The sequence below is a fragment of the Trichosurus vulpecula genome, chromosome 6 (assembly GCF_011100635.1).
Source record: "Trichosurus vulpecula isolate mTriVul1 chromosome 6, mTriVul1.pri, whole genome shotgun sequence".
Lineage (NCBI taxonomy): Eukaryota > Metazoa > Chordata > Mammalia > Diprotodontia > Phalangeridae > Trichosurus > Trichosurus vulpecula.
Window position 1 is genome coordinate 282,060,791 of NC_050578.1, and position 23,881 is coordinate 282,084,671.

General features: G+C 53.5%; 1 protein-coding gene across 1 annotated transcript in view; it reads right to left on the reverse strand.

Annotated features, from left to right (window-relative positions):
* Positions 1-23,881, reverse strand: part of KCNQ1 (potassium voltage-gated channel subfamily Q member 1) — a 275,625-nt gene that overhangs the window by 159,976 nt on the left and 91,768 nt on the right. Inside the window, exons 3-10 of the mRNA XM_036765323.1 lie at positions 23,300-23,426; positions 21,700-21,778; positions 20,404-20,500; positions 19,394-19,534; positions 7,727-7,837; positions 7,489-7,584; positions 3,478-3,600; positions 1,767-1,911 (exon numbers count right to left, since the gene is read on the reverse strand). Of these exons, the coding sequence (XP_036621218.1) occupies positions 1,767-1,911; positions 3,478-3,600; positions 7,489-7,584; positions 7,727-7,837; positions 19,394-19,534; positions 20,404-20,500; positions 21,700-21,778; positions 23,300-23,426 (919 nt within the window). The remainder of the gene's footprint in view (positions 1-1,766; positions 1,912-3,477; positions 3,601-7,488; positions 7,585-7,726; positions 7,838-19,393; positions 19,535-20,403; positions 20,501-21,699; positions 21,779-23,299; positions 23,427-23,881) is intronic.

Here is a 23,881-nt window from a genome sequence, read left to right on the forward strand (position 1 = left end):
GTTGATGAATGCTGAATGGTGGGTGCTTGGGGCATTTGTCCAGACAATCGCCCTTTGTGTGTGAGCCAGTGGGCACTGGGGAGCCCCAAGGTCTGGCGGGGCTTGAACCAAACCCCATCAGAGGAGGCAGCAGGTATGGGTGGCGATGCCTGGAGTCTGTTAACAAGTGTTTTCACCATGTTTTGGCTCTAAAATACAAATTGGATTTGTTTGGCCATGGTAAGGCAGCAGGGAACGGGCAGAGGAGCACTGTGGGAGCCAGTCTTTGTCATAGGACTTCCGGCCTCTCTGCCTTCAGCCTGAGAATGTAATTGGGAGCAGATGTGTGTGGATGCAGGTCCTCAGGGGCCCCAGGCGGCCACGGGCTGCACGTGCACACAAAAGCCTGCCGGGCCCACAACAAAATCCTTTCTTTTCTTCTGCCATCCAGGCCCGTTATCTGGCTCATTGGGCCTGTAGGCTTGGGAGAGTTTGGGGGGAGAGGAGATTCAAAGGCCACCACAAGGAGGAGGTAGGGGGAGGGATGGCTCTTGGGGGGAGGCGTGGGCTCTAGGTACCCCAGAGCACTATATCACCACCAACACTCCTAAAGCCAATCACACGCAGGCTTCAAGTATACCCTCAGACAGAGCTGATGTGTTCATCCTGTGCCCACCCCACCCCCCAGTGGCCCAGTTTGTGATGGAGGCAGCATCAGTCCAAAGGCTGGGTGGGTGGAGGTGAGACACAGAGTCTAGCCCACACCATTTAATCCATAAGAGCTTCCTTCTGCCAAGGGGTGCCTTGTTCTGCCCAGCTCCTCAAAGGCTTTAAACACATCCAATCCAAAGAAATGATTGTCTCATTAGCAAAGATTTCCAGAAGGAAGCCAATGGTTCAATGGTGGGGACTCACACAAAACATTTGGGGTTGGGCCGTTAGGACAGCCCAATGTTTTCAAAACATGTCGATCTGTGCCTTTTGTGGGAAGGAGGCTGCCCTATGTGGAGGTTTTCACCAACATTTATGTCTCCTTGAAGCAGGATGGGTGTGACTGGCGTTCTGAACTGAAGCCCAGAGCTCACAAGACCAATGGTCAAAAGATAAAGCGATATCAAATAGGATTTGACACCCCATCCCAACCACTTCTCAGCTCAGAGGAGGAAGGGGAGGGGGGAGGGGAAAGGAGAGAGGGGGAAAAGAGAGAGAGGTAAGGGTGGAGGGAGAGACACACTGGCCACAAATAAGGGGCTGTGACTGATTTTCCAAAGAAAAGGGGAAAGTCTGCAGATACCTGGGCTATGAGACAGCCCCGCCCGCCCCCCCCCCCCCCCACCGCTTCTCGGACCTGCTGACATGACAGGGAAATGGGAATCTTGTTCAGCTTTAGCACACAAGCGCCCCCTTTTTCACAGAGACAAAAGTCTCCCCTTCTGTGCACCCCAGAGGCCTCTAGTCAACCTACTAATGAGCAAGACTCTCCTTGACAGTGTGTGGGACTAATGACCATCTTGAAGACCTCTACAGGGTGGGATGAGCTGCCTCCCGAGGAAATCCATTCCACAGATAAGCAGCTGTCACCGTTAGGAAGGATTTCCTTTTTTTAATCTTCAATCTGCCTTCACAACTCCCCCCGTCACCCCACCCTCATCCATGCTGTGGCTCCTGGATCTGATAGCTGAGGCCAAGCAGGAGGAAGCCAGTCCTGCTGCCCCTGGGCAGTCTTTCAAAGACTGGCATTCTGTCCTCCCAGCCTCTCTAAATCTGGCTTCCCATGCATTTCTTACCAGAATTTTCGTATCCATCGATGGAAAACTGGTCTGCCTTTCTCTCCTCTGTTATGTGGTCATAAGTGATGTGTGGCACCGTCAATGTTTTGTCGCCAGTGCCAACCCCATTGTCTTTCTCCAATTTGAATTTTTTCTTCTTTACCTAAAAAACAGCAGACCCAGATGACCACATAAACTCTTTTGACAGTGGGTGTCCCCAAGGCTGACTCTTGGGCCTTTCTCTTTGCTTCTGCTCCGTCTCAAGCTCTGTGATCTCCTCATCTCCCAGGAGCTCACTCTGGCTGTGACTCACAAACCCTGGGATAGTGAGCCTCAGTTTCTCTCCCAGTGAAGGTATCACTTCACTAGCTGCCTCTTGGGTATTTCAAACTGAAATGACTTGGAGGGACCTCACACTCATCATGCTCCAAACAGAATTCACTACCTTCCCCCAAACTGTCCTCTTTTCTGAATTTCCTCACCCAGGTTGAGAGCCCTCCCAGCCTCCCAGCATGGCAACCTCAGTGCCGTCCCTGACTTTTCACTCTTCCTGACTCGTTGCCACCATTTCTTCCATCCATCCCCTTCTCTCCACATCCATGGCGACACCATCCACAGCCAGGGCCTCTTCACCTCCCTTCTGAATTCCTCCAAGAGCCTCCTAAGGGGATGCCCTGACCCAAGCATCCCCTCCATTCAATCCACAAAGTCTCGAGTGGGATTTCCCTGAAGTCTAGGCTTGGCCACATCCCTCTACTGCTCCATGAACTCCATTGCTCCCTTAGAACTCCAAGATCAACCAGAAAGTCTCTGGTGCTGACACCTCTTCCTAATGTGGCCCCTTCCCACCTTTCTGGTGACACGTGACTCCCTTCCACAAACTGTCACCCAGGAATGCCACACCCAGCACTCCATCTCCCATCTCCGTGACTTGGCACTTAGCTACCACTCCTGGGTGGAGGCTCTTCCTTCTCCCCAACTCTAAAAGCCTTCGTCTTGTTCCAGACTAACAGATCCCACTTTCTGCAAGAAGCCTTTCTTTTCCCCTGGGGGGGTCACTTTGTATATGTTCTTTGTTTCTTTCTCTCTCTCCCTCTCTCTCTCCCCCCCTCCCCCCCCCTCCCTCTCTCTTCCCCTTTCCCCCTCTCCCTCTCTCTCTCCCTCCCCCTTTCTCCCTCTCTCTCCTCTCTTTCCATGTGTATATACACACATATGCCATCTTGACTTTTGTCCTACCACTGGACTTCTGTGATCCAGGAAGACTGAGTGAGGCTGACGGCCTTGCCCAGCTCTGTCTCACTTTCATCCGATTCACACCAAGTGAAGACATCACCCTGTGATGTCACTGGTCCTTTTCAAAAATGAAGGATGAAGAGCATATCCATATACTGACACATGTACATATAAAACATGAGCATTGGGCTTTTGTTTTTATATCTCCTGTACCAAAGATGGTGCCTGGCACACAGTAGTCACCTAATGAGTGTTTGCTGATTAATCTCTGGTTTCTGTATGTGGCGGGCAAGAGGGAAGAGTAGGCCAAGAATTCCCAAGTCCCACAAACAGCATTGAATGCAAACACCAAGGTGTGCACACATCTGCCCATGTATTTGGGCACCCTCCCCCCAATAGAACCTATGTCCTAGAACAAGAACCAGAACTGACCCACTTCAGAAAAGAACACCAGGGAGGCAGCCCCCACCAGAAAAAAGGACAACAGGTTGGTTACCATGACAGATTTCTTGGGTTTGGGACTGGGTGACAGCAGGTGATAATTTCGGGCAGGTTTTCGGATATAAATCTTCCATGTTGAAGAATCGGGATTCTCAGCCGCATAGCATCTCCAGGCCGTCTGAAATCATCGATAAAGGAGAAGCCTGTTCATCCTGAATCTTAGAAATTCACTTTTGTTCAAGGCACATCCACAGACTTTCCTTTCTCTCTGTGGATGGATAGATGGTGAAAGAAAATAAATAAGGATATATGGATGGATGGATGGATGGATGGATGGATGGATGGATGGGTGGATGGAAGGATAGATGGGTGGAAGGACAGATGGGTTGATGGAAGGATGGATGGATGGGTGGATGGATGGATGGATGAAGGATAGATGGGCGGATGGATGGATGGATGGGTGGATGGATGGAAGGACAGATGGGCGGATGGATGGATGGATGGAAGGACAGATGGGTTGGTGGAAGGATAGATGGGCGGATGGATGGATGGATGAATGGATGGGAGGATAGATGGGCGGATGGCTGGATGGATGGATGGACAGATGGGTTGATGGAAGGATGGATGGGTGGATGGATGGATGAAGGATAGATAGATGGGTTGGTGGAAGGATAGATGAGTGGATGGATGGATGGATGGAAGGATAGATGGGTGGATGGATGGATGGATGAATGGATGGGAGGATAGACAGATGGGCTGATGGAAAGATAGATGGGTGAATGGATGGTTGTAAAGGTGACAATTTGGGAGCAGCAGAGAATTTTTAATGACATTATAAATTTAATAGTAAACAGTGATGGAACTAATTAAACTTGCCTTGTAACTATTTACATTTAATTTAATTAAGTTCAATGCATAAAACCTCCTAGTTTCTCAGCCCCACCCCAGAGCTCATTCCCATCAGAGCTCTTTGTCTTTTCCTTCTGTCTCACTTACGTTCCCTCTAATGTGGTCACCACCAGGGTGGACCATGTCGCCCTCAGTCTGCCTTTGTTGTTGTTGGGATTTTGCTTTATTTCATAAAGGTCGGACCAGATTTCCTTATGCTTCTCACACTTAGTCTTAATTGCATTATAATATTCCATGACATTAAGGCACCACAATTTATTTGACTATCCCTTCATTGTTAGACACTTGGGTTGCCTCCAGTTTCATTTGTTTTGGATGTTGGCTTTTTCTCAGTTCTGAACGTGCTATCCTGATGTTCTTGGAACGGAAAGTTTTTTGGGGGACATGCTCCATATGCCATCTGTGTATTACCTGGACCCACGTCTGTACTGGAATAAAGACCAAGAACACTGGTCAATAGCGTCTCATGGTGCGGGAGCATCAGTCTGACCCAGATTCCCCCTTGACCTGGGGAAGGGTCCTTGGAAGCTGCTGAGTCTAAAGCATAGCTGAAGAGAACTGTCCTTGAGGCCCCCAACACTCCCAGCACACATGATGCCCCCAAGTACATTGGAGAGACTGGTCTGTTGGCTTGGTCATCCACTTCTCCTGAATCCCCTTCACTTGCTCCATGCTCTAGACACTTCAGCCTTCAGCTCTTCCCTGAACACCAGCTCCAGTCTCCTACGGCCACTCTGGGAAGGCTACTTTTGAGCACGTATAGCCCTTGCCCAGTGAGGCTCGGTTCCTGTGCCCCCTTCTATGGAGAACCACCCATGACTCCCCTTAATCGCTTCCGCAGACTGACACATTGTTCTGTGTCTGTTTGTCTGCTGCATCCCGACCTCCCCTAGAGAACATAAGCAAGGCAGTGAATGTCCATTTGGTCTCTGGATCCCCAGTACCTAGCCTAGGGCCTAGTAGAGAGCAGGCATTTCATAAAGCGGGACTAGACCAAAAGGATGGTGATGCTCTCCACAGAAAGAGGAAGTTGTGAGGAGGGACAGGTTAGGGGGCGAATATAAGAAGAACTGGCTGAATGACCACGTGTGGTCAGAATTCCAAACCCTCATTTCTGTATCTTGCCTCTAAACAAGAGTAATCCACCCCAGCTGCCCATGGGTGAAGGACATAGCCTCTGATTCTTGTTAATGAGAGGCTCCCAGACCCTGGGACAACGAGAGTCCTCCCCCACCCCTCAATCCAAGCCCAGCTTTGGGAGCTGACAAATCAACTGGCCCCAGGGCCCCTGTGCTCTACCTGTGAGCCAGGGAGACCGTAAGACAGAGAAAGTCTCCTTGTGAGATACAGCCACATGTCGGTTGTGAATGCCTGGCCACCTGGTCACCTGGTCACCCTGCCCTAGCAGAGGACAGGCCTGGCAGATTGCACACCCAAACCTTCGCACTTACATTCCTTCTGGAGAAGGGCCAGAGCCAGGCCTAGATCTCAGAGGGAACCCTCCAGCTCCCCTTCCCCTCTTACATGCCTGTGTACCTAGGTGGTGTCTGTCTATGTCACAAATGTGCCCTGTCTGGAGTGTGTATGCACGTATATTGTATTACATGCCTGTGTACATCTGTGTGCATGCGTGTTGTATTGTGTGTGCATGGCACCTGGTATATGTGCTTTTGTGTGTCTATGTTTCCACGGTGTCTAGCCTGTCCTGTCCTACCTCCAGTCACACCTTTAGGGATCCTCTCACATTTCCATTTGTTTCCATCCTCAGCCCTAACTTCCACCTTCCAGCGACCAGGGTTCACAGCTTCTCCATCTGCCACAACCTTGACCTTGCTGCCGTGGCTGCCACCTGAGCCCCATCTGTCTTTAGAATGCCTCAGGTTCAAAGGGATGGACAGGTGTCCACTCTGGCCCCAGCTAGGGCCTTCCCTGCGGGAAAGGAGGCTGGAACGTGCTCTCTGCCCCAGCGAGTGTGTGTCCGATTTTATGGCCCTAATTTATAGGCCTCTGAAAAGCAGCCTCAGAGCTAGAGCGGAGGAGGCAGAAATGTCTCTGCCTTTGCTCGGTGGCCCTCTCAGTTCTACCGGGGCCTCTGCTCTCCACAGTCTTCCTTTGTCAACTAGGTCCTTCTCCGAGTAGGGTCAGGCAGGCCATATGTTCTCTGGACAGGGTTCAAAGGCAGAGGACAGAGATGCCAAATAGACCAGAGTCAGCGCAAGGCTGAGTCCTGAATAGATCTCCTCAGGATCCCCAAACATGTGGGAAACACAGACCCCTCAGTAGCTTTGGTGGGACCTCCTGGAGACTCAGGCCAACAGCCGCTCCTGGCTCCAAAGGGTGCTGCTGCCCCCCATGGGGGGCCTCCAAGCCAGGCCCTTGGCTCTCCCAGGCTGATGACCCGGGCAGCTACTAATTCAACCATTCTTCTCCTCAGCCCTAGTGGTGATTCCAAAGTGCTTTCCTCCAAATCAATGTGGGTGCTGGACTTTGGAGATGAGATGGCCCGGCAAGGACATCACCTGACCCCTCCGAGCTAAAAGAAAGGTCCTGGGGAAGACTTTGCCTTGACCTGATTGGCTGATTGAACAATCCCATCCTCAAGGGCTCTTTGAAGAAATACCAAAATGGTGGGAGGGGGGGAGGGGTGGGGAGGTGGGGAGGGGTGGGGAGGTGGGGAGGGGAGGGGTGGCACGTTCCTGCTGGGGGAGGCTTTGCTCAGACAGAGAGGACCCGCAGAGGAATCCTTGCTGGTCTTCCCCAGGCCCTCTTCCCACTCAGTGAAATGCATTCAGTAGGGCTGAGGAGAGCATGGGGTGGACCGGCGGTTTCTGTCCCTGTCTGCCCAGCTTAGCTTCCTTCCATTGCTAAAATCTACAGTCCTGCAGCTACGATCTCTAGCATTTCCTCAGCATCCCCAAAGTGGACGTGCTACAGAGGAGCCTGGGGCAGGAGAGGTTTCCCCAACCACCTCCAAGGGGAGCCCTTGTGTGGAGGGCAGAAGCCACAGCTCTGTTTGGGCTGGCTGGAGAAGGGCAGCTGCCCCCAGGGCCATTCGCTCCGGGTGATGCAGAGCCGGCCTTTGTGGCCTCCTGACTCCCAGGCCAAGCCTCTCCTGGCTCTTCCACAGCCCAGGTGTGAAGAAGTGAAGGCACTTTACCTGAATGAGAGAGGCCGCAGCGGGGATCTGGCGATTGAAATGCTTCTGTCTCTGTTTCTGCTGGACCTTCAGGGCAAAACCAGAACCAAGGATCCCCTGCAGGAGAGAAGAGTGTGAGCCTTGGCTGCCCAGGGCCTCTCCTGGCAAGAGCCAGATGTGTTCTAGGCTCCCCTGGCACTGGGATCTCCAAACATCACCCAGGAAGGGGGCAGCGACCCTGAGACGAGATGTCACCTACCGCCGGGAGGGCAAAGAATGAGATGGCAAAGACTGAGAAACAGGAGGCGATGGTCTTCCCGATCCAAGTCTGTGGCACCTTGTCTCCGTAGCCAATGGTCGTGACAGTCACCTATGGAGAGGAAGAGGAGAAAGCATCAGGTAGCAGGCCCCAGACGGGATGGAGGAGGAGGTGGGGAGGGGGCAACCCTCTGGAGTCCTGGGGGGACCTGGGGGAGGCTGGCCCCTTGACTGTGTGATCTACAAGGCCTTCATGTTGCCAAGACCAGCTGAGAGATCATGGAAATCTCTGGGAGACCATGTAAGGCCAGGGGTCCCCACCACCTCGAGGGCCACCAGAAGCTTCATTTCACCCTCTTTTCCAAGAGAAGGGGGTCAGAGGCAGCTCTTCTCAGTGGAGAAGGTTTTTTTTGGCCTGTGCACTCACTGGGCACGGGCTTATCGGGTCCAAGGTTTGCAGAGGGAGCTGGAACGTCTGGATGTGAAGATGAGTGTGGAGGCCACCTCTGAGGCCCGGGGTGAGGGCAGCTCCTCAGCTGCTCTCTGGGCCAGGCTCCTTGGAACAGGCGAGGCAATCCATGGGTCCTTGGGTCCACCCTACATCCATGGGGGTCGCTCCCACGGTCTAACCCTGGGGCTCCTGCCTTTGCCAGCCCAGTGACACAGTTTGAAAAGTGCCCTGTTCCCCAGGGGCCCTCCTCTTTAGTGGTGGATGCATGGACACAAGTCCAGCCCCACCCCATGATCATCTGTTAGTGGGACTTACATCTCCAATCCAATTACAAACTGCCTGATGGCTCTTGGGGCCTAACACCACCGGCCCCAATGCAGTGTCTTCTGCTTGGCTTCCAGCCCAGCTCTTGTGCATGTGGCCATGAGGCAGGCCCAACCCCACCCACCGTGCCCGAGGCAAGATTGTGGGCCAGCTCTGTTGAATGATATCCTTCCACTTGGGACACTGTGAGGCTGGTCTTGGTTAGGATCAGAGGACTTGCTCCCAATCTGACTGACCCAGACCCCTAGGCTACCTTGCCTCATCTCCATACACCATTCACTTTGAAAGGCAGATGGGTCCACAGAGGGGCTCTATGGATGCAGCTTGGTACCAAGGGCTCCCTTGTTCTCCAAGGCCCAGGAGAGGTGTGGGTTTGCCCAGGCTCACATGCCTCTGATGGATCCCCACGACACACAGTCTAGGCACCATCCCTCCTGCACATGGAACTAAGCTCGGCATCTGGCTGAGGCCTATGGACACATTCCCATCCAAAGGCCAGAAGCCCAGATGGACGTGTTGTCCAAAGCACTCTCTAGACACCAAACACAGAGTCTTTGAAGGAATTCTAGCAAACACCAAATCCCCCAAGAAGTACCTAGTTTGTTCTTTCCCAGACCCAAAAGGAGGGGACCCCCTGCCTGCCTTGATGACCCCTCTCGTCCTCCTCCCCAAGATGGCCATGTCCGGAGCGGGTCAGCACGTCCACCCCACGGAGAAGGAGAACCAGGGTACACACTCACATGCAGCTTAAATGAAGCTGGAACATTGAATTCATCCCTTGCGAGGCCTTCCCAGGCCCCTGGCCCCTCCATAGACATCATACAGGGACAGAGGAAGAAAGGGGGCCAGGGTCCTGGGAGCTGTTGGTGGGAGGTTTGGGTGGCCCCCCTGCCCGCAGCAGCTGGCCATTGTTCTCCCCCTGCCCCTGAGGAGAGCAGAGCCCTTGGGTCCCCACTCAGCCGCCCCATCAGGAAGTGGGGGGGGGTCAAGCGCCACCTCCCTTTTCCTGAGAAAATGCTTTGCTTTAGCATTTTTCTCCTTCTTTTGGGAAGTTGGATCCTTTGGGATGGGCCAGATCCTGCTGCTTTCTCTGCAGCTGCAGATGAGGGGAAGGGGGTCGCCAGGCAGCCGCCCAACTCAGGGTCAGGCTCAGACTCCAGGACTGCCTGGGCTGGGAGAGAAGGTGCCTCAGCCTTCAGCCACTGAATGCAGAGCCACTTCAGTGCTGGGGTGGGGGAGGCAGGAGGAGGCCCCAGGGAGGCTCTGGTGTGTTTCAAGAAGCCTCATCCTCCTCCTCCCAGTCACAAAACACCTTCTGTCCTTTGTCTCAAGGTATCCTTCCCACAGGCTTCAGAGGGAGACAGGCAAGGGTTATGCCCCCTCCCATTCTGCAGGTGAGTAAACTGAGGCCAAGAGTCTAGAGCTACAAGGTGTCCTAGTGATCCCCTAGTTTAACTTCTTCATTTTACATATGGAGAAACTGAGGCCCAGAGAGGGGGCTACCTAAAGTCATACAGCCCCAGGCCCTGGATGACGGACTGCAGAAATGGGCAGCTCCTTCCTGGCTGGTCACTGACCTGTCTGGGAATATGTCTCAGCCCCAACTAGACTGTAGTCCCTGAGGGCAGGGACTGCTTTACTTGCATATTTGTATCCCCAATACTTGGCATACATTCGATGCTTAATAAATGTATGTTGCTGGGTTCATTGGACATGTATAAGCCATTTCTTCATAGAAGGAAGAGGCAGCTTGTCCCCCATCCTGAGGGAAGGCAGGAAGCTAGACTAGATTGGATTCAGCTCAATTAAATCAGCATTTATTGAGTACCTACTATGTGCCAGGTGTGGACATGTAGTAGGGGTGTAAACAAGTGAGGGAGCCCCTCTCCTCTGAAAAGGAAATCGAAAACAGAAACTCTGAGGAAACCACTTGAACAGGAAGGAGCAGAAAGGGGTGGGGGTGGCTTATGTGGCAGCCCAGTGAGGTTTTGGAGGGAGTTAGGGAGCCTTGAAGGTCAGTCCGATCTGTTTCCCAGCGTGATAGCCAGGATCCTTGAGTTGGGAGTGAACTGAAGGGGACTGAAAGATGCCCAGAGGGCCCAGTGCCAGGACCAAGGGCTCCCCTTGAGGAGGGTGTCAGGATGGGCCCAGGGCGCGTGTTGTTCACTCCCGCTGAAATGGGGTGGGGATCTGTGGCCACCAAGATGAGGGGGTGGCTGGGGGGTCTCAGCCTAGCAGAGGTGAGAATGCCCTCCCCCCAGACACACACAGACCCCTCCTGGGCCCAATGGATGACTTTCCATACGAGCCAGACAGGGGCTCTTTTTTCACATTAAATTAATTTATACACCAGTCAAGTTGTGGAGAAGAATTATGACCAATGGAATGAATCGTGAGAAAGAAGAAACAGAACCAAAAAAAAAAAAACAACCCAAAAACAAAAACAAAAGAGAAGAAAAAAAGGCGAGCATGAAGTGTGCCTCAATCTGCATTCGTACTTCATAGTTCTTTCTCTGAGTGTAAATAGCATTCTCCATCGTGAGTCCCTTGGAGTTGTGCCTGCACCTTGCGTTGCTGAGAAGAGCGAAGTCTGTCAGGGTTGGTCCTCACAGAATCCATATATCTGTGGCTGTGCACAACGTTCTCCTGGCTCTGCTCTGCTCACTCAGCATTATGTCGTGTAGGTTCTTCCGGGTTGTTATGAAGTCCGTATCATCCCCATTTCTTATGGCACAATAGTATTCCATTACCTTCACATACCACAGCTTGTTCAGCCATTCCCCAACTGATGGGCATCCCCTTGATTTCCACTACAAAAAGAGCCACTATAAATATTTTTGTACATATGGGTCCTTTTCCCGCTTGTGTGATTTCTTTGGGATACAGCCCTAGAAGTGGTATTGCTGGGTCAAAGGGTATGAACATTCCTGTAACCCTTTGGGCGTAGTTCCAAACTGCTCTCCAGAATGGCTGGATCAGCTCACAACTCCACCAGCAATGTAACAATGTTCCAATTTTCCCACATCCTCTCCAGCATTTATCATCCTTCTCAAACAGGTGCTCTTTAAGGCTGCTCCCACAACCCGGGACTTTGGAAATCTTCAGGTAACAGGAGACTCAAGTAGGGCCCCCCACCAAGGCAAGTCCAGAAGGGAGTGGGGACCATTGTTTGGGACCAAGCAGTCCTTCCAGCTCGGAGAAACTCGATGTCCTCAGGCCCGAGCTGTCCCCCTGAGGAGGGGCCCTTCATCTAAGACATCCCTGACAAGGGACTCTGGGGAGGGGAGCACATTCCCCCTCAGGATAGCTGGAATTATGGAAGTCTCCAAACCCTCCAAACTGCAGCCTCTCTGACACCCAATCAATCAATCAACACTTGGTAAATGCCTCCTGTGGGCCAAGTACTATGCCAAGAGCCAGGGATACAAAGAGTCCGGCCTCAAGGAGTTTCTAATCTAATGGCCAAGACCCATTCCCTGCCCCCCCCTCCTCCCAGCCATTCTTCCCTTTAGAGGGCTGGTAAGAAACAGCCTGATTCATCTCTTTGCATTCTGATGGAGTGGGAGGGGGCTGTGGCAGGATCTCCTCCTCCTCAAGTCACTGAACCTCGCACCTCAGATCCTGCCAGCACCCTGACGGTGTGTGGGTGCAGCAAGCCGTGCTTTCCACAAGATTGAATCACAGGTCCCTGGTTCAGATCCTGGCTTTGTCACTGACACTTCCTACCATCTTAGGCCTGTCATTTCCCTTGTCTGGGCTCTTTACCATTTAGAATTAGGAGGCTGGTCCCTGATCTCAAAGGTCCCTCCCAGGTGAAATCCGGGGTCCTGGGTGATTGGGGAAAACTGCTCTTCCTTCACCCTCTCAGATGTGCTTTACCACTGAGATCCCAGGACTCCTAGAAGGTAGCACTAGGAGGAACAGAGTTGGAAAGGACCCCACTCCAACATCCCCAGCAATGAGCCGTGGGGACTAGATATCCCCAGGCGGGGGGACCGCAGCATCACCTTGAGATGCCCTCTCGCTGTGGACCTGTAACAGACATTGAGGTGGAAGGGGCATCAGCGGTCACCTTGCCCTCACCTGCCATCGAAGCAACCCCTCTGGACACCCCTGACAGAGGGAAGTCACACCGGATGAATCTGAGTGGCTCACTCCTCCAGCAGCCTCCTGGGGGGCTGGACACACTAATGGGAAAATTCTCTCATCATGCATAAACAACTTGGTGCGAAATCAGTTGGCTCCCAGAAGAGCCAAAGGGACAAGAGAGGACGGGACACCATCCATGGATGGGTGCGTCCAGAGGAGGGAAAGCTCAGGCCTAACGGTCAGTGGGCCAGAGGTAGGGTTAAAGGTGGGGCGAGCAGGGCTGGGGAGCTGGGGTCCACACCAGCACACTGGGACTTGGCAAAGATCGGGTCAGGAAACAAAAAGCCAACCAACCCCCTTGTTATGGTCAGGGCTGGGCCCAAAGAGCGGAATTTCTGGGAACGAGCAAGGCCTAACGAGGCATTCCTTCAGCCCACCAGGGAGCAGCCACGCTGTCTTTGCAGTGTGTGCTCCTGACAAGCCTTTGGGCCAAGGCAGGGCTGGAAAGTTCCCAGAGGCCAAGCCTGGCCAAGACTCAGGGACCCAAACCATGGGAAAGTGAATCTTCTCACTGCCTGGGCCGCCCAGACCTTGCCCCAAACGCTCCCTGTACCCATGGCCAGCAGGGAGCCAGGGCCTTGTATTGGGGTGGGCCCAGGCCTGCTGGGGGGCCCCAAGCACACAAGAAAAAGGGTGTTTACAGCAGGAATCAGGGGACCCCCCCTCTGGGACCACTCTGAGACTCAGCTTCCTCCCCTTTAAAAACTGAATGTCTATTGTTCTCCAGATGGGTTTGGGGAGGCAGAGAACCAAAGAATCCCAGACCTTAGAGCTGGCAGGGGCCTGCCACATGGTCCAATCAACCCCTGACCAAGGATTCCTGACAACGTTCCCAAGAAGAGGTCATCCAGCCTCAGTGGGAGGGAGAACCAGCTACCTCTTGAGTGGCCAGCTCCTCCCCTGCTGTTCAGTGTGGTTCATTAGGGAATCTTATTCATGGCCGGCTAAATTGGTTCTCTGAAGCTTCACCCCTCTGCTCCTCATTCTGTCCTCTGGAGACAAGCAGGGAAAGGCTGATGCCAACCAAGTCTGTGCAGTATTCATCCATCCACCCATCCACCCATCCATTCACTATCCATCCATCCATCATCCATCCATCCATGCATCAACCATCCATTCATCCATCCATCCATCCATCCATTCATCCATTCATTCATTCACAATGAGTGTCCACTATGCGCCAGGCATGATGCTAAGGCTGGGAGGACAAAGAACGAAGATGAAACCATCTCTGCCCTTGAGGAGAGGGCAGGTGGGGGTGGAGGTGAAGATGGTTGCCAAGCTCCCCACCCCTTTCCCAGCCTTCTCTTCTTGAGGGTAAACATTTCTGGGCTCTCTAGGGTGCTGCCTCCATCTTCTCACCATCTCGACCACTCTCATCTAGACATACCACATGGTGCCAACTATTAGTGTGTGGTCTGACCAGGGCATAGGACATCAGACCTGCTTCAATGTAGCCTCAGACCCCAAGAAATGGGCCTCAAAAACCAGCCTCCCCCTGGCCTTGGGGCTCATGACAAAAGCTGATTCTACTCATTTCTTCACTTGCTGAGTTCCACTCTAGCCTCGGACTTGCTGGCTATGTGACCCTGGACAAGTTACTCCCCTTTTGTCTGCCTCAGTTTGCTCATCTGCAATGGAGATTGTAAGGGCACCTCCCTGCCAGGGCTGCTGCGAGGACCAAAGGAAGTGGTCATTGTAAAGTGCTCAGCGAAGTGCCTGGCACATAGTAGGCACTACATAAAGGTGAGCTACTCTTGTCTGCCTCCCAAGGAGGACCTGGGAACCTTCCTTCCCTTGGCCCTATGGTTTCATGAGCAAATGCCAAGCCATACTGCTGGGCACCAGCTCTGCCAACCGAAGGTCCAGTCACCAGTTACCAAGCAAAGATCTCGACCTTTGAGCACCTGCCATTAAGAGGACAGCAATACCTGCCTGGAGGGGCTAAGAAACCCCTGGGCACATTCCAGGTGAAAATGAACTTGGAGCCCCTGTGAGAGGGAGCCAAGAAAGGCGTGCCCATTTTAGGGGGGAGACAACTGCATGGACCGCTCTGAGCACTGAAAGGGCCAAGGAAAAAGATATTCTTTAATAGAGAGGTGAAGATTTGGGGGGCCACTCCCCAAAATGTTCTATTAAATAGAAAATAAATGGATGTCTACAATGCAAAAAAATAGAGAGAGAACTTGGAATGTCAGAGCCGAGAAGGGCCTTAGAACATGGAATGTGAGAGCTGGGACCTTTGCACACAGAATATCAGAGCAGAAGCCTTAGAACATAGAATGCAGAGTTCCAGGACTGGAAGGGGCCTTAGAGATGCCCTGGGTGTGTCTCCACCACCCCCTTGTGCTTCAGGAGGGGCAGGGCCACTGGGTTCTCCACCCATCACACTATCTCCTGTGGGTAAAATTTTCCTCTCTTTCCATGGCATCTTTTCAGCCCCAATATTCTCTGGTGGTGCTGCAGGGCTGGGCTCCCCCAGAGGGCAGTGGGCAGGGGGCATGCTGTGAGTGGGCCAGGATGCTCAAGCTAGTGCAGTGAAGAGAGCTCCTAAGAGCCAGACAGACCTGGGAAAGGAGGCAGGCAGGGGATACCGGGCCAACAGCCTAGCCAGGTGTCCCTAGGTCCCCATGACATGTGAAGAAAGGGCAGGGGCAGGATCTACCCACCTCTGCCTCCCGTAGGGGCCTAGCCCAGGCCTGGAGGGGCCATCCCAAAGGACGATGGCCTTGCTGAGTCTCTCGGGGAAGAAGGAGGCCCCAGGCTCAAGGTGCCCATTGGAGGCTGAGTTCGTACATCTTGGAAACAGAGGTGTGAAGGGAGGCCTAGGAACATTCACTCTCTGCTCACTTAAGCTGAACAAGGCACCAACTTGGCAAAGCACGTAGATAAAAATAACCTTTTCTCTCTGCTCATAATTCTAAAATGGACAAATGCGTTTTGTTCCCAAGGTGAAACGAAAACAAAGTAGAATGGCTCCGGCACCTCGGCCGGGGCTGCCGCGGCTGCCAAGTTTCAGGGAAGAAGGAGTTTTTACAGTTAATTTATAACCCCTAAAGAGCAAGACACTAATTTTACAGCGGTGACACAGGGGGCCCAATGGGAAGACTGACAAGCTCCAGGCTGTCAGACCACAGCTCCTTCATCAGCCCCAAAGCCCTGTCTCCCAAGGAGCCCAGGAAGCAAACTCATTCCTTCACCAACGAAGAGAGAGGATAGGGGGTGGAGGGAAGGGAGACGAGGGGCAGAAAAAGGAAGGGAAGGGAAGAAAGGCAAGGAAGGGCAGAAAGAGTTTAAAGACTGGCCTGCTGGCCACTCTGGGTCGGCCCCACTGTCCACTCAGTCCTGTCCAGTGTGCCAGGAAGGGGCTGGGGCACCAGAAGGGGGTCAGATAAGCCCCCGAGGATCTTGGGTGCCCCTCACTCAGGCCTTGACTGAATGCCCCTTGTTTTCATTCAGCCTGCACCCACTCTGGGGAAGCCCCCCAGGAGCTGCCTCTGAATGCTAGCCCAGGAGTGCAGGCTCCTGCTGAGAAAGCTGCTCCTTGACCTCCCCCAGGCCCATTTGGGCTTTGAGACCACAGTGCCAGAGCTGGAAAGGACTTCCCCTCATTTTACTGATGGAGAAACTGAGGCTCAGAGGTAGAAAATGTCTTGTCCTGGTCCCATCTACAAAGAACAAAGGTCCTCGATTCCAACCAAGACCCCGTGACCCCAAATCCAAGGTCCTTCCAGTCCCCTGAGGCCCTTCCCAGAAGCACTTCCAGGCCACCCCATCTCATCATCCAGCCACCCCAAGACAAGACAGAGTACAGAAACAGCCAGGGGTCACACTCCATCTCAGCCAGCCCAGGAAGAAACAGGCGAAGGTGCTGATTCGGCAGCTGGCTAACTTTTTCCACATGGAGTCCAGCTTCTAGTCAGCCAGGCTTGTTTTCTCCTGAGGTGCTTCTCTTACAAGAAGTGAGAAAATGTCCCATAGCCCGGGGTTAAAATTAATAGCTTGATTGAATCCAACTGACCAAGCCTTCCCCACAGCAGCTCCCCCGCACGGGACAGCTGCAGAGAAAGCATCATTAATGGATGGAAAATTGTCAAATTGTCACTCCCAAAAATTCAAAACCTCAAAGGGACAAGGGGGGTGGGTAAAGACATCCCTTAGCTCGTTAGGGTGGGAAAGCACTCAGCTGCAGTGACCTCCTGGCCTCCCCCACGCCAGTCCTGCTCTGAGAAAGGTACAAGGCTCATGGTGCTGACCGGAATTCTTGGGGTCCTCCTAGACCCATCCCCACCTGAACACGAAAGCCCTCTACCAGTGCCCTGACTGGTAATCCATTAGCTTTTGTCTGAAAAAGGAGGGAGAACCCCCTGCCTCTCAAGGTGGCTAAGCAGACTTGGGGGAGAGTTAATTACTCGGAAATTTTCCTTGACATCATGGACATCATCTGCCTCCATTTATGTCTGGACTTTTGTTTCTACTTCCTTATTGATTATTATCATGACTGTGTTGTGGCTTGTAAAGGATGCAGCTAATATTTCCCTCTCATTGCATTTAAGGATGAGTTCTTTAAGTCCTAGCATGAGGTCAAGTTTTGGAAACATGATACACAATACTGAAAAATAATCATACTCTTTAGTATTCCCACTCAATAGTCAACACTGGCTTATCAGAGCTAGTCCTTCCCACATTCTTTTCAGAGATGTGATCCCCTTCCTGATTGTCTTTCTGTGAGACATGCTAAGTTCTGAAATAGGAATGGTGAAGGCCAAGGCCTGCCTATTGCAGAAGGGGATACTGAAGTTCAGAGGGAGGAGGGGGAAGGGACTTTCACAAGGTTGCAGAGGTAAAGGCATAGGGAGAAGGAGAAGAGAAGGGGAAGGGGAAGGAGAAGGGAAAGGGAAAGGGAAGGAGAAGGGAAAGGGAAAGGGAAGGGAAGGGGAAAGGAAGGGGAAAGGAAGGGGAAGGAGAAGGGAAAGGGAAGGGAAGGGAAGGGAAGGGAAGGGAAGGGAAGGGAAGGGAAGGGAAGGGAAGGGAAGGGAAGGGAAGGGAAGGGAAGGGAAGGGAAGGGAAGGGAAGGGAAGGGAAGGGGAAGGAGAAGGGAAGTGAAGGGAAGGGAAGCAGAAGGAGAACGCAAAGGGAATGGAACGGAAGGGAAGGGAAGGGAAGGGAAGGGAAGGGAAGGGAAGGAAAGGGAAAGGAGAAGGGAAAGGGAAGGGAAGGGAAGGGGAAGGGAAAGGGAAGGGAAGGGGAAGGGAAGGGGAAGGAGAAGGAGTAGGGAAAGGGAAGGGAAGGGAAGGGGAAGGGAAGGGGAAGGGGAAGGGGAAGGGAAGGTCTGTCTTCTCAAGATTGCCGGAAAAGGTTACTGCCTAGCAGGAAGTCCAGAGGTGGGGAATGGGTCAGGGGTGATGTGGCCAATGTTGGAGGATGAGCGACCTGAGACTTAGGTGACTGGAGGTTGGGATGAGAATCCAGAAGAGGAACAGATGGAAGGGAAAAACAATGAGTTTGGAGCTTCCCAGGAATCCAGCCAGCGTGTTGGCTCTGGGAGTTACTATTTGTGTGACCTTAGACAAGTCACCTTGAGTTTAAGTGTCTTCATTTGTAAAACCATGGGGTTTGGGTTAGAACAGAGCACCAGCAAGGTCCCTCCTGGCTCTGACTCTATGACCTTCACGCCCACAGCCTGGAGCCCATCAGGTCAGTACATGGCTACACCTGGTGCAAGCATATCCCTGGCTCAGGCCCCCAAGGCTTTTTAGTGGAAGGCAGGGGGGCCCTCTCACCCGGGACACACACTCAGGATTCCCCAGGGGCCAGAGGCTTTATTTTCCTCCAACTACTCAGCCTCTGTGGGTCTCCATGCATCCAAATCAATGCATCTTACTGGACTGTGAGCTCTCCCTGAGAACAGGCCCTGTCTAATTTTCCCTTTGCCTCTCTCCATCTCCAGCATACAGAAGGTACTTGATAAAGGCTTGTTCTTGTTACCATAAGGCACCAAGGCACCGGCAGAAGGGTCCTCTGGGGAAGAACTCAAAAGCACACGCTCACCACCACCCCCACCCGGTTTCTCTTTGGACAGATCCAGATTTTCATTAGGCAGCTGGCTTTTTGTAGGACCTGCCCAGCCAACACTCACTGCTTTGTTGAGGACCTGTGGTTGATGTCCGAAGGCTCCCACGATGCCAGGGTGGCAGAGCCAGGAAGACTGAGCCCACGAGAAGCCTGGCGTTTCTGCTCTAACTCGGACTGCAAACCCGGCCTGTTGACAGCTGACAGCGCATGTGCTGTCCAGGCCCCTCTCCGGGGGTAAGCCACATGCCAACCCAGGCTCGGGCTGGGCGTGCTGACGCCAACGGTTTTAGCCGCACGTTCCCCCAACTTGCCAACAAATAACTCACTTGGACTCCACAAACAAAGTGACTTAAGAGGCCTAGGCAGACGTCACTGGCCAAGGGGAAGAGGGAAGCCTAGATTTCAGTGGCCTTGACCAGAGCTGACAAGATGCTGATCTCAGCGAGGGTAGCTCTCCACCTTCAGAGCAAGTGGGCAGGGAAGTCATTGACTGGCATTCTGATGGGCAGATGCTACTAACGGGGCACTCTCCCAGGGCCTGTTGGAAGTGCCTGACTCATTCTCCAGAATGACCTCTGGGCAGCTAACACGGGCAAGCCAGCCCTCATGGATGTCAGGGCAGGGACCCAGCGGCACAGATTCCTCAGAGGAACGGGGTATCCCACTTACCACGCCCCACCACAGGGCATCGGCATAGCTGCCGAACTCAATCTGGCCCGACTCGTTCACAGCATCCTTTTCCGCCAAATACACAAAGTACGAGGAGAAGATTAGACCCAGAAACCCGATGTACAAGGTGGTTATCAGCTCCTATGATGCAATCAAAGAAAAGGACGTGTCAGCTGAAAATACGAGGTTCTACCCAATGCCAGAGGGGATGGCAGGCCCCATACCTGGAGAGCAGCAGAGTGGGGCGGGGCAAATATGTGCCCACTCGCTTTCCCCAAAAGTAAACACACTCCACAGTGGGAGCTCTGACTTCCAATGTGTGCTTCTCTTCACTCTTGGAAATGAATGGACGACACCTTGCTTATTCTCCCTCTCTCTCCACCATGGTCCCCCCTTGAGCACAGATGCCAGTGAATGAATGAGGCATCTCCACTGGTGGCTCTGGGACCCAAGCCATCATATTGACGATGGCCTCTTTCCTGATGCCTAAGAGACTGAGCACAACATGACCCAAGTGTATATGTGTGTGTGTATGTGTATGAGTGTGGTGTGTGTGTGTGTGTTTGTGTGTGTGTGTGTGGTATGTGTGTGTGAGTGTGGTTTGTGTACATATGTGTGTGTGAGTGTGGTGTATGTATGTGTGTGAGTGTGGTGTGTGAATGTATGTATGTATGTGAGTGTGGTATGTGTGTGTGTGTGAGTGTGGTGTGTATATATGTGTGTGTATGTATGGGTATCTGTGTGAGTGTGGTATGTGTCTATGGGTGTGTATCTGTATGTGTGTGAGCATAGTGTGTGTGTGTGTGTGTGTGTGCGCGCGCACGTGCATCGGATTAAGTTTTTCTGACAACACTTGGAAGTCAAACAAGCCTTTTCCATGTGCCCTAGGACCAGGGCTGGCCCTTTATCCCCTGCCCCTGCTCCTGCCCCTGCCCCAGGTAGCCCAGAGTACACAAAGCAGACCTTGGAGCCAAAGGACAGGCTCTGGCTGGGCACCCACCCCAGCTCACCTGCCGATGGATGAAGACCACGGAGCCCAGCAATCGCCATGTTCCGCCCTGGCGGTCTACGTGCAGCATCCGTAGAATCTGCAGGAAGCGAATTCCCCTGGGAACAGAGCAGAAGAGCTCCTGAAACCAGAAGCCTGAGAGCCCGGGCCCTTTGCCCCTTGGCTGGTTCCCAGGTGGCCACAAGAATTTCAGGGGCTGGGCCTAGCTACCTGCCAGGGGATGGTCTGCGGGGAAAGGCAGGTGGGAGTGGAGGAGATGGCAGCAGGGGGCGGCTGCTCAGGGGTGGCACCCGCTCTCTTGGCCCAGGTTCAAGGGAGGGCATTCTCCTTTCAGGAAGGTGCCTTTCAAGAACTAGGCCTGAGCCCAGTGAAGGAAGCCTCAAGTTGGATCTGGGGCTGGTCCCAGGCAGGGGGGCGCCTTCTTTTACAAGATTCCAGTGGGATGCCCAGGCTGGGTGTCACCACGCTGGTCCCAGCCACATTTCATGGCCGGAGGCATCTCCCGTCACAAGTCCGTTTGGGTTTGGCCTGCCAGCCTAAACCACCAGCTCCTTGTTGGAAACAAGCCCACCAAATGGTTACCAAAAAGCCTAGCCCTTAGGGAGAAGACAGACCAGAAACAACAAGCTTCTGGAGGGATGGAGGCCAGAGGGCCCATGTTCCGCCTGCGGTTTGGCGGCAGGGGCTGTGCGGGGGCTATTCGGCCTGGCTCAGCCCATTCCCAGCTGCCTGGGGCCAGGGGCATCCTGGGCCTCCTGGGGCCAAAGGCAGACTGCTAGGCCTGTGAGGCTCTTCCCAGATGGACCCTGAGCCCCCGCTTCAGGGTTCTGACCCTTCCCTCCCCTTCACACACACTGAAGTGTCCTACTCCCTAATCCACACAGGACAGGCCATCTACCCATGCCAGGCCTTTGCCCCAGGACTCAACTTCTCCATAAAGCCTTTCCTGGTGTTCGTTTTGTATACAGGTTGTCTGTCCAATTTGAATGCAAGGAGGCAGAGAGCCCGGCCCACAGAAGCTTTTAATAAATGCCTGTAGATTGGCACATTGATCGGACGGTCCTGGGTGACTCCCTTCCCTCCCTGTTCCTCTAGAAAACCAAAGGGTTGGGGTTGGTCTCTCAGCCCCTGGCTCCCTTTAAAGCCTGCTACCCAGCATTTGGAGATAGCAAACGGGAGACCAGAAGGCTTCATCTCCCAGGGTGCAGAGAGGTCAGGCAGGAGGAGGCCTCGGCACGGAAGGGGCCATCCTGGGAGGTCCTCCCTTTGGTCTCTATGGCCGATGAGGGAGGATTACCTGATGGCTGATGTGGCAAAGACCTGTCCCTTGGAGCCCACGCAGAGTACGATCATGGAGGCCACGACCACAATGAGGTCTGGAGAAGGAGAGATGAGAAGGCCGAAAGCTTGACCTTGTCACATAACATCTCCCAAAGGCATCACTGACCCTCCAGTCACCAAGGACAGGACTGCCTGCCCACAATGCCCTTAGCCCTGCTGAGTCGTGGCCCAGGCAGCCTTCTTCTAGAACAGCTCTCAAACATTCCCTTTGAGGAGGTCCCTGGAACAGGAGGGGTTTGGGCAGGGCAGGACTTAGTAGGCAAACATTTGCTGACCAGAAGGCCCCATGCTAGGTACCGGGGGCAGGGGGCAGGAACAAGTAAGACCCAGCCCTGTCCTCAAGGGCCTGAGAGTTTCTTATTAGTGGGAAAAGCAAGGCAAGGGCCTTTTGGCACTGGGGGACAGACCCTGGTCTTAGAGTCACGAGGCCTATGGTCCCATCCTAACTCTCCTGCTTAGGAAACTTTGACCCAATCTCCACTCCAGCCTCCATAGGCTTCAGTTCCCTTAACTGTAAAATGAGGTCAGGCCTGAAGATGCCCTGTGCCTGGGCCCAGCATGGGGGTGGCCTGGCTGGGGCACAGTAGTTGCTGTACCCATGGGACATGAACTTAGCCCTACTCAGCCAGCCAAGGGCACAGGAAGGAGCCAAGGTGGTCCGGGTTGGAACCTCAGCTCTGTGACTTTCTACCTTTGGAACCAAGAGCCAGGCCCTTCCCCTCCTTGGAACTATTTTGTACCCATCTAATGAGTGGAATTAGCCTCCAAAGCCACTAACGTCCCTTGGGATACAGAATCCCATGCCTTCCTGCCTGCCCACTGGTGGAGTGGGCCCCCAGCCTACTGTGCCCTGCTTCTTAGAATGGTCCCAGATCTTCACACTCACAAAACCATATTTTCATTGGGCGCTAATCCCCAAGTTATTTTAATTTGGTCCCTGGGAATGTTGGAGTTCCTCAAACCCCTCCAGGCACACCCCTGAAAACCACCAGAGAGCTACTGTGAATAGCTTCCACCCAAACAAACCCAAGCAGCCTCCCCTCTTCTGAGCTGAGCTTGGGAGCTCTCTCAGGGCTGTGGGTCAGACCGATGGGCCCACTCGTGAGTCTCATGGTGGCATAGACAGAGGGAACCGAGGCCTGGCCTGTTGGCAAGGCTGGGCCCCTGGGCACTCAGCCAGGAAGTCTGAAGGCTGTTGGCCTTCATGTCCCCATCTATAAAGTCAGGAGCGACTGAAGGACTTTGGAAGTCTCCTTCATCTCTGCTTGTTGCCTTCCTTGGGCTGGGACTCCTGACAGAACACAAAGTGAGAGGTGTCCAGATCTGCCTTGTGCTCATTGAGTGACTACAGGGAAGCCTCTCCCTCTGTCTGGGCCTCAGTCTCCCTCCTGTCCGAGGCCAGGATTGGAATGTGCAGTCTGTGGGACTCCTTCCAGCTGGGACATTCTAGAGTGGCTTTACCCTTTCGGAGTCAAGGATATCCATGTTGAGGGGGGCCCACCCGGGGGCCTCCCAATCTGAGTGGCGCCCAGCCCCGACACCAGGCTCCAACTCACCGATGATGGAAATGGGCTTCCTAGCGAAGCGCAGCCGTCCCCAGATCCCCACATACTTGCTACGGCATCCCGCTGACCACAAACGAACCACATACTCCGTCCCAAAAAATACCACGAGTACAATTTCCTGTAAAAAGGAGAGGGGGAATGCCATGAGTTCTTGCTTCATTCGTTGGTCAGGGGCCCTGTGGGGCATGCTGGTGGGGCGATCCTGACTCAGCCCCGAGGGAAACTCTGCCCATGGGCCAGCAGGGCCAGAGGACAGAAGCTCCCCCCCCCACACACAATAGTTATTAAATGCCTACTATGTGCCAGGCAGTATGAGCCAAGCTCTGTGCTGAGTGTTAGGGATAGAAATACAAAGATGGTCCCTGCCTTCAGAGAGCATCCACTCTATTGGAGGAGGGGAAAACAGAGAAATGGAGGGTGGAAGAGTGTTTCGTTTGAGGCGTCCCAGGGATGGTGGTGATGTGGAATAAATAACTGTCCTGTCCTTCCCAGGGGTAGCTGTTGGGGAGTGGAGCCCAGGGTCCCACGGAGGGGGCAGAGTTAGCAGGGAACCCTAATTCCTAAGCGAGGATG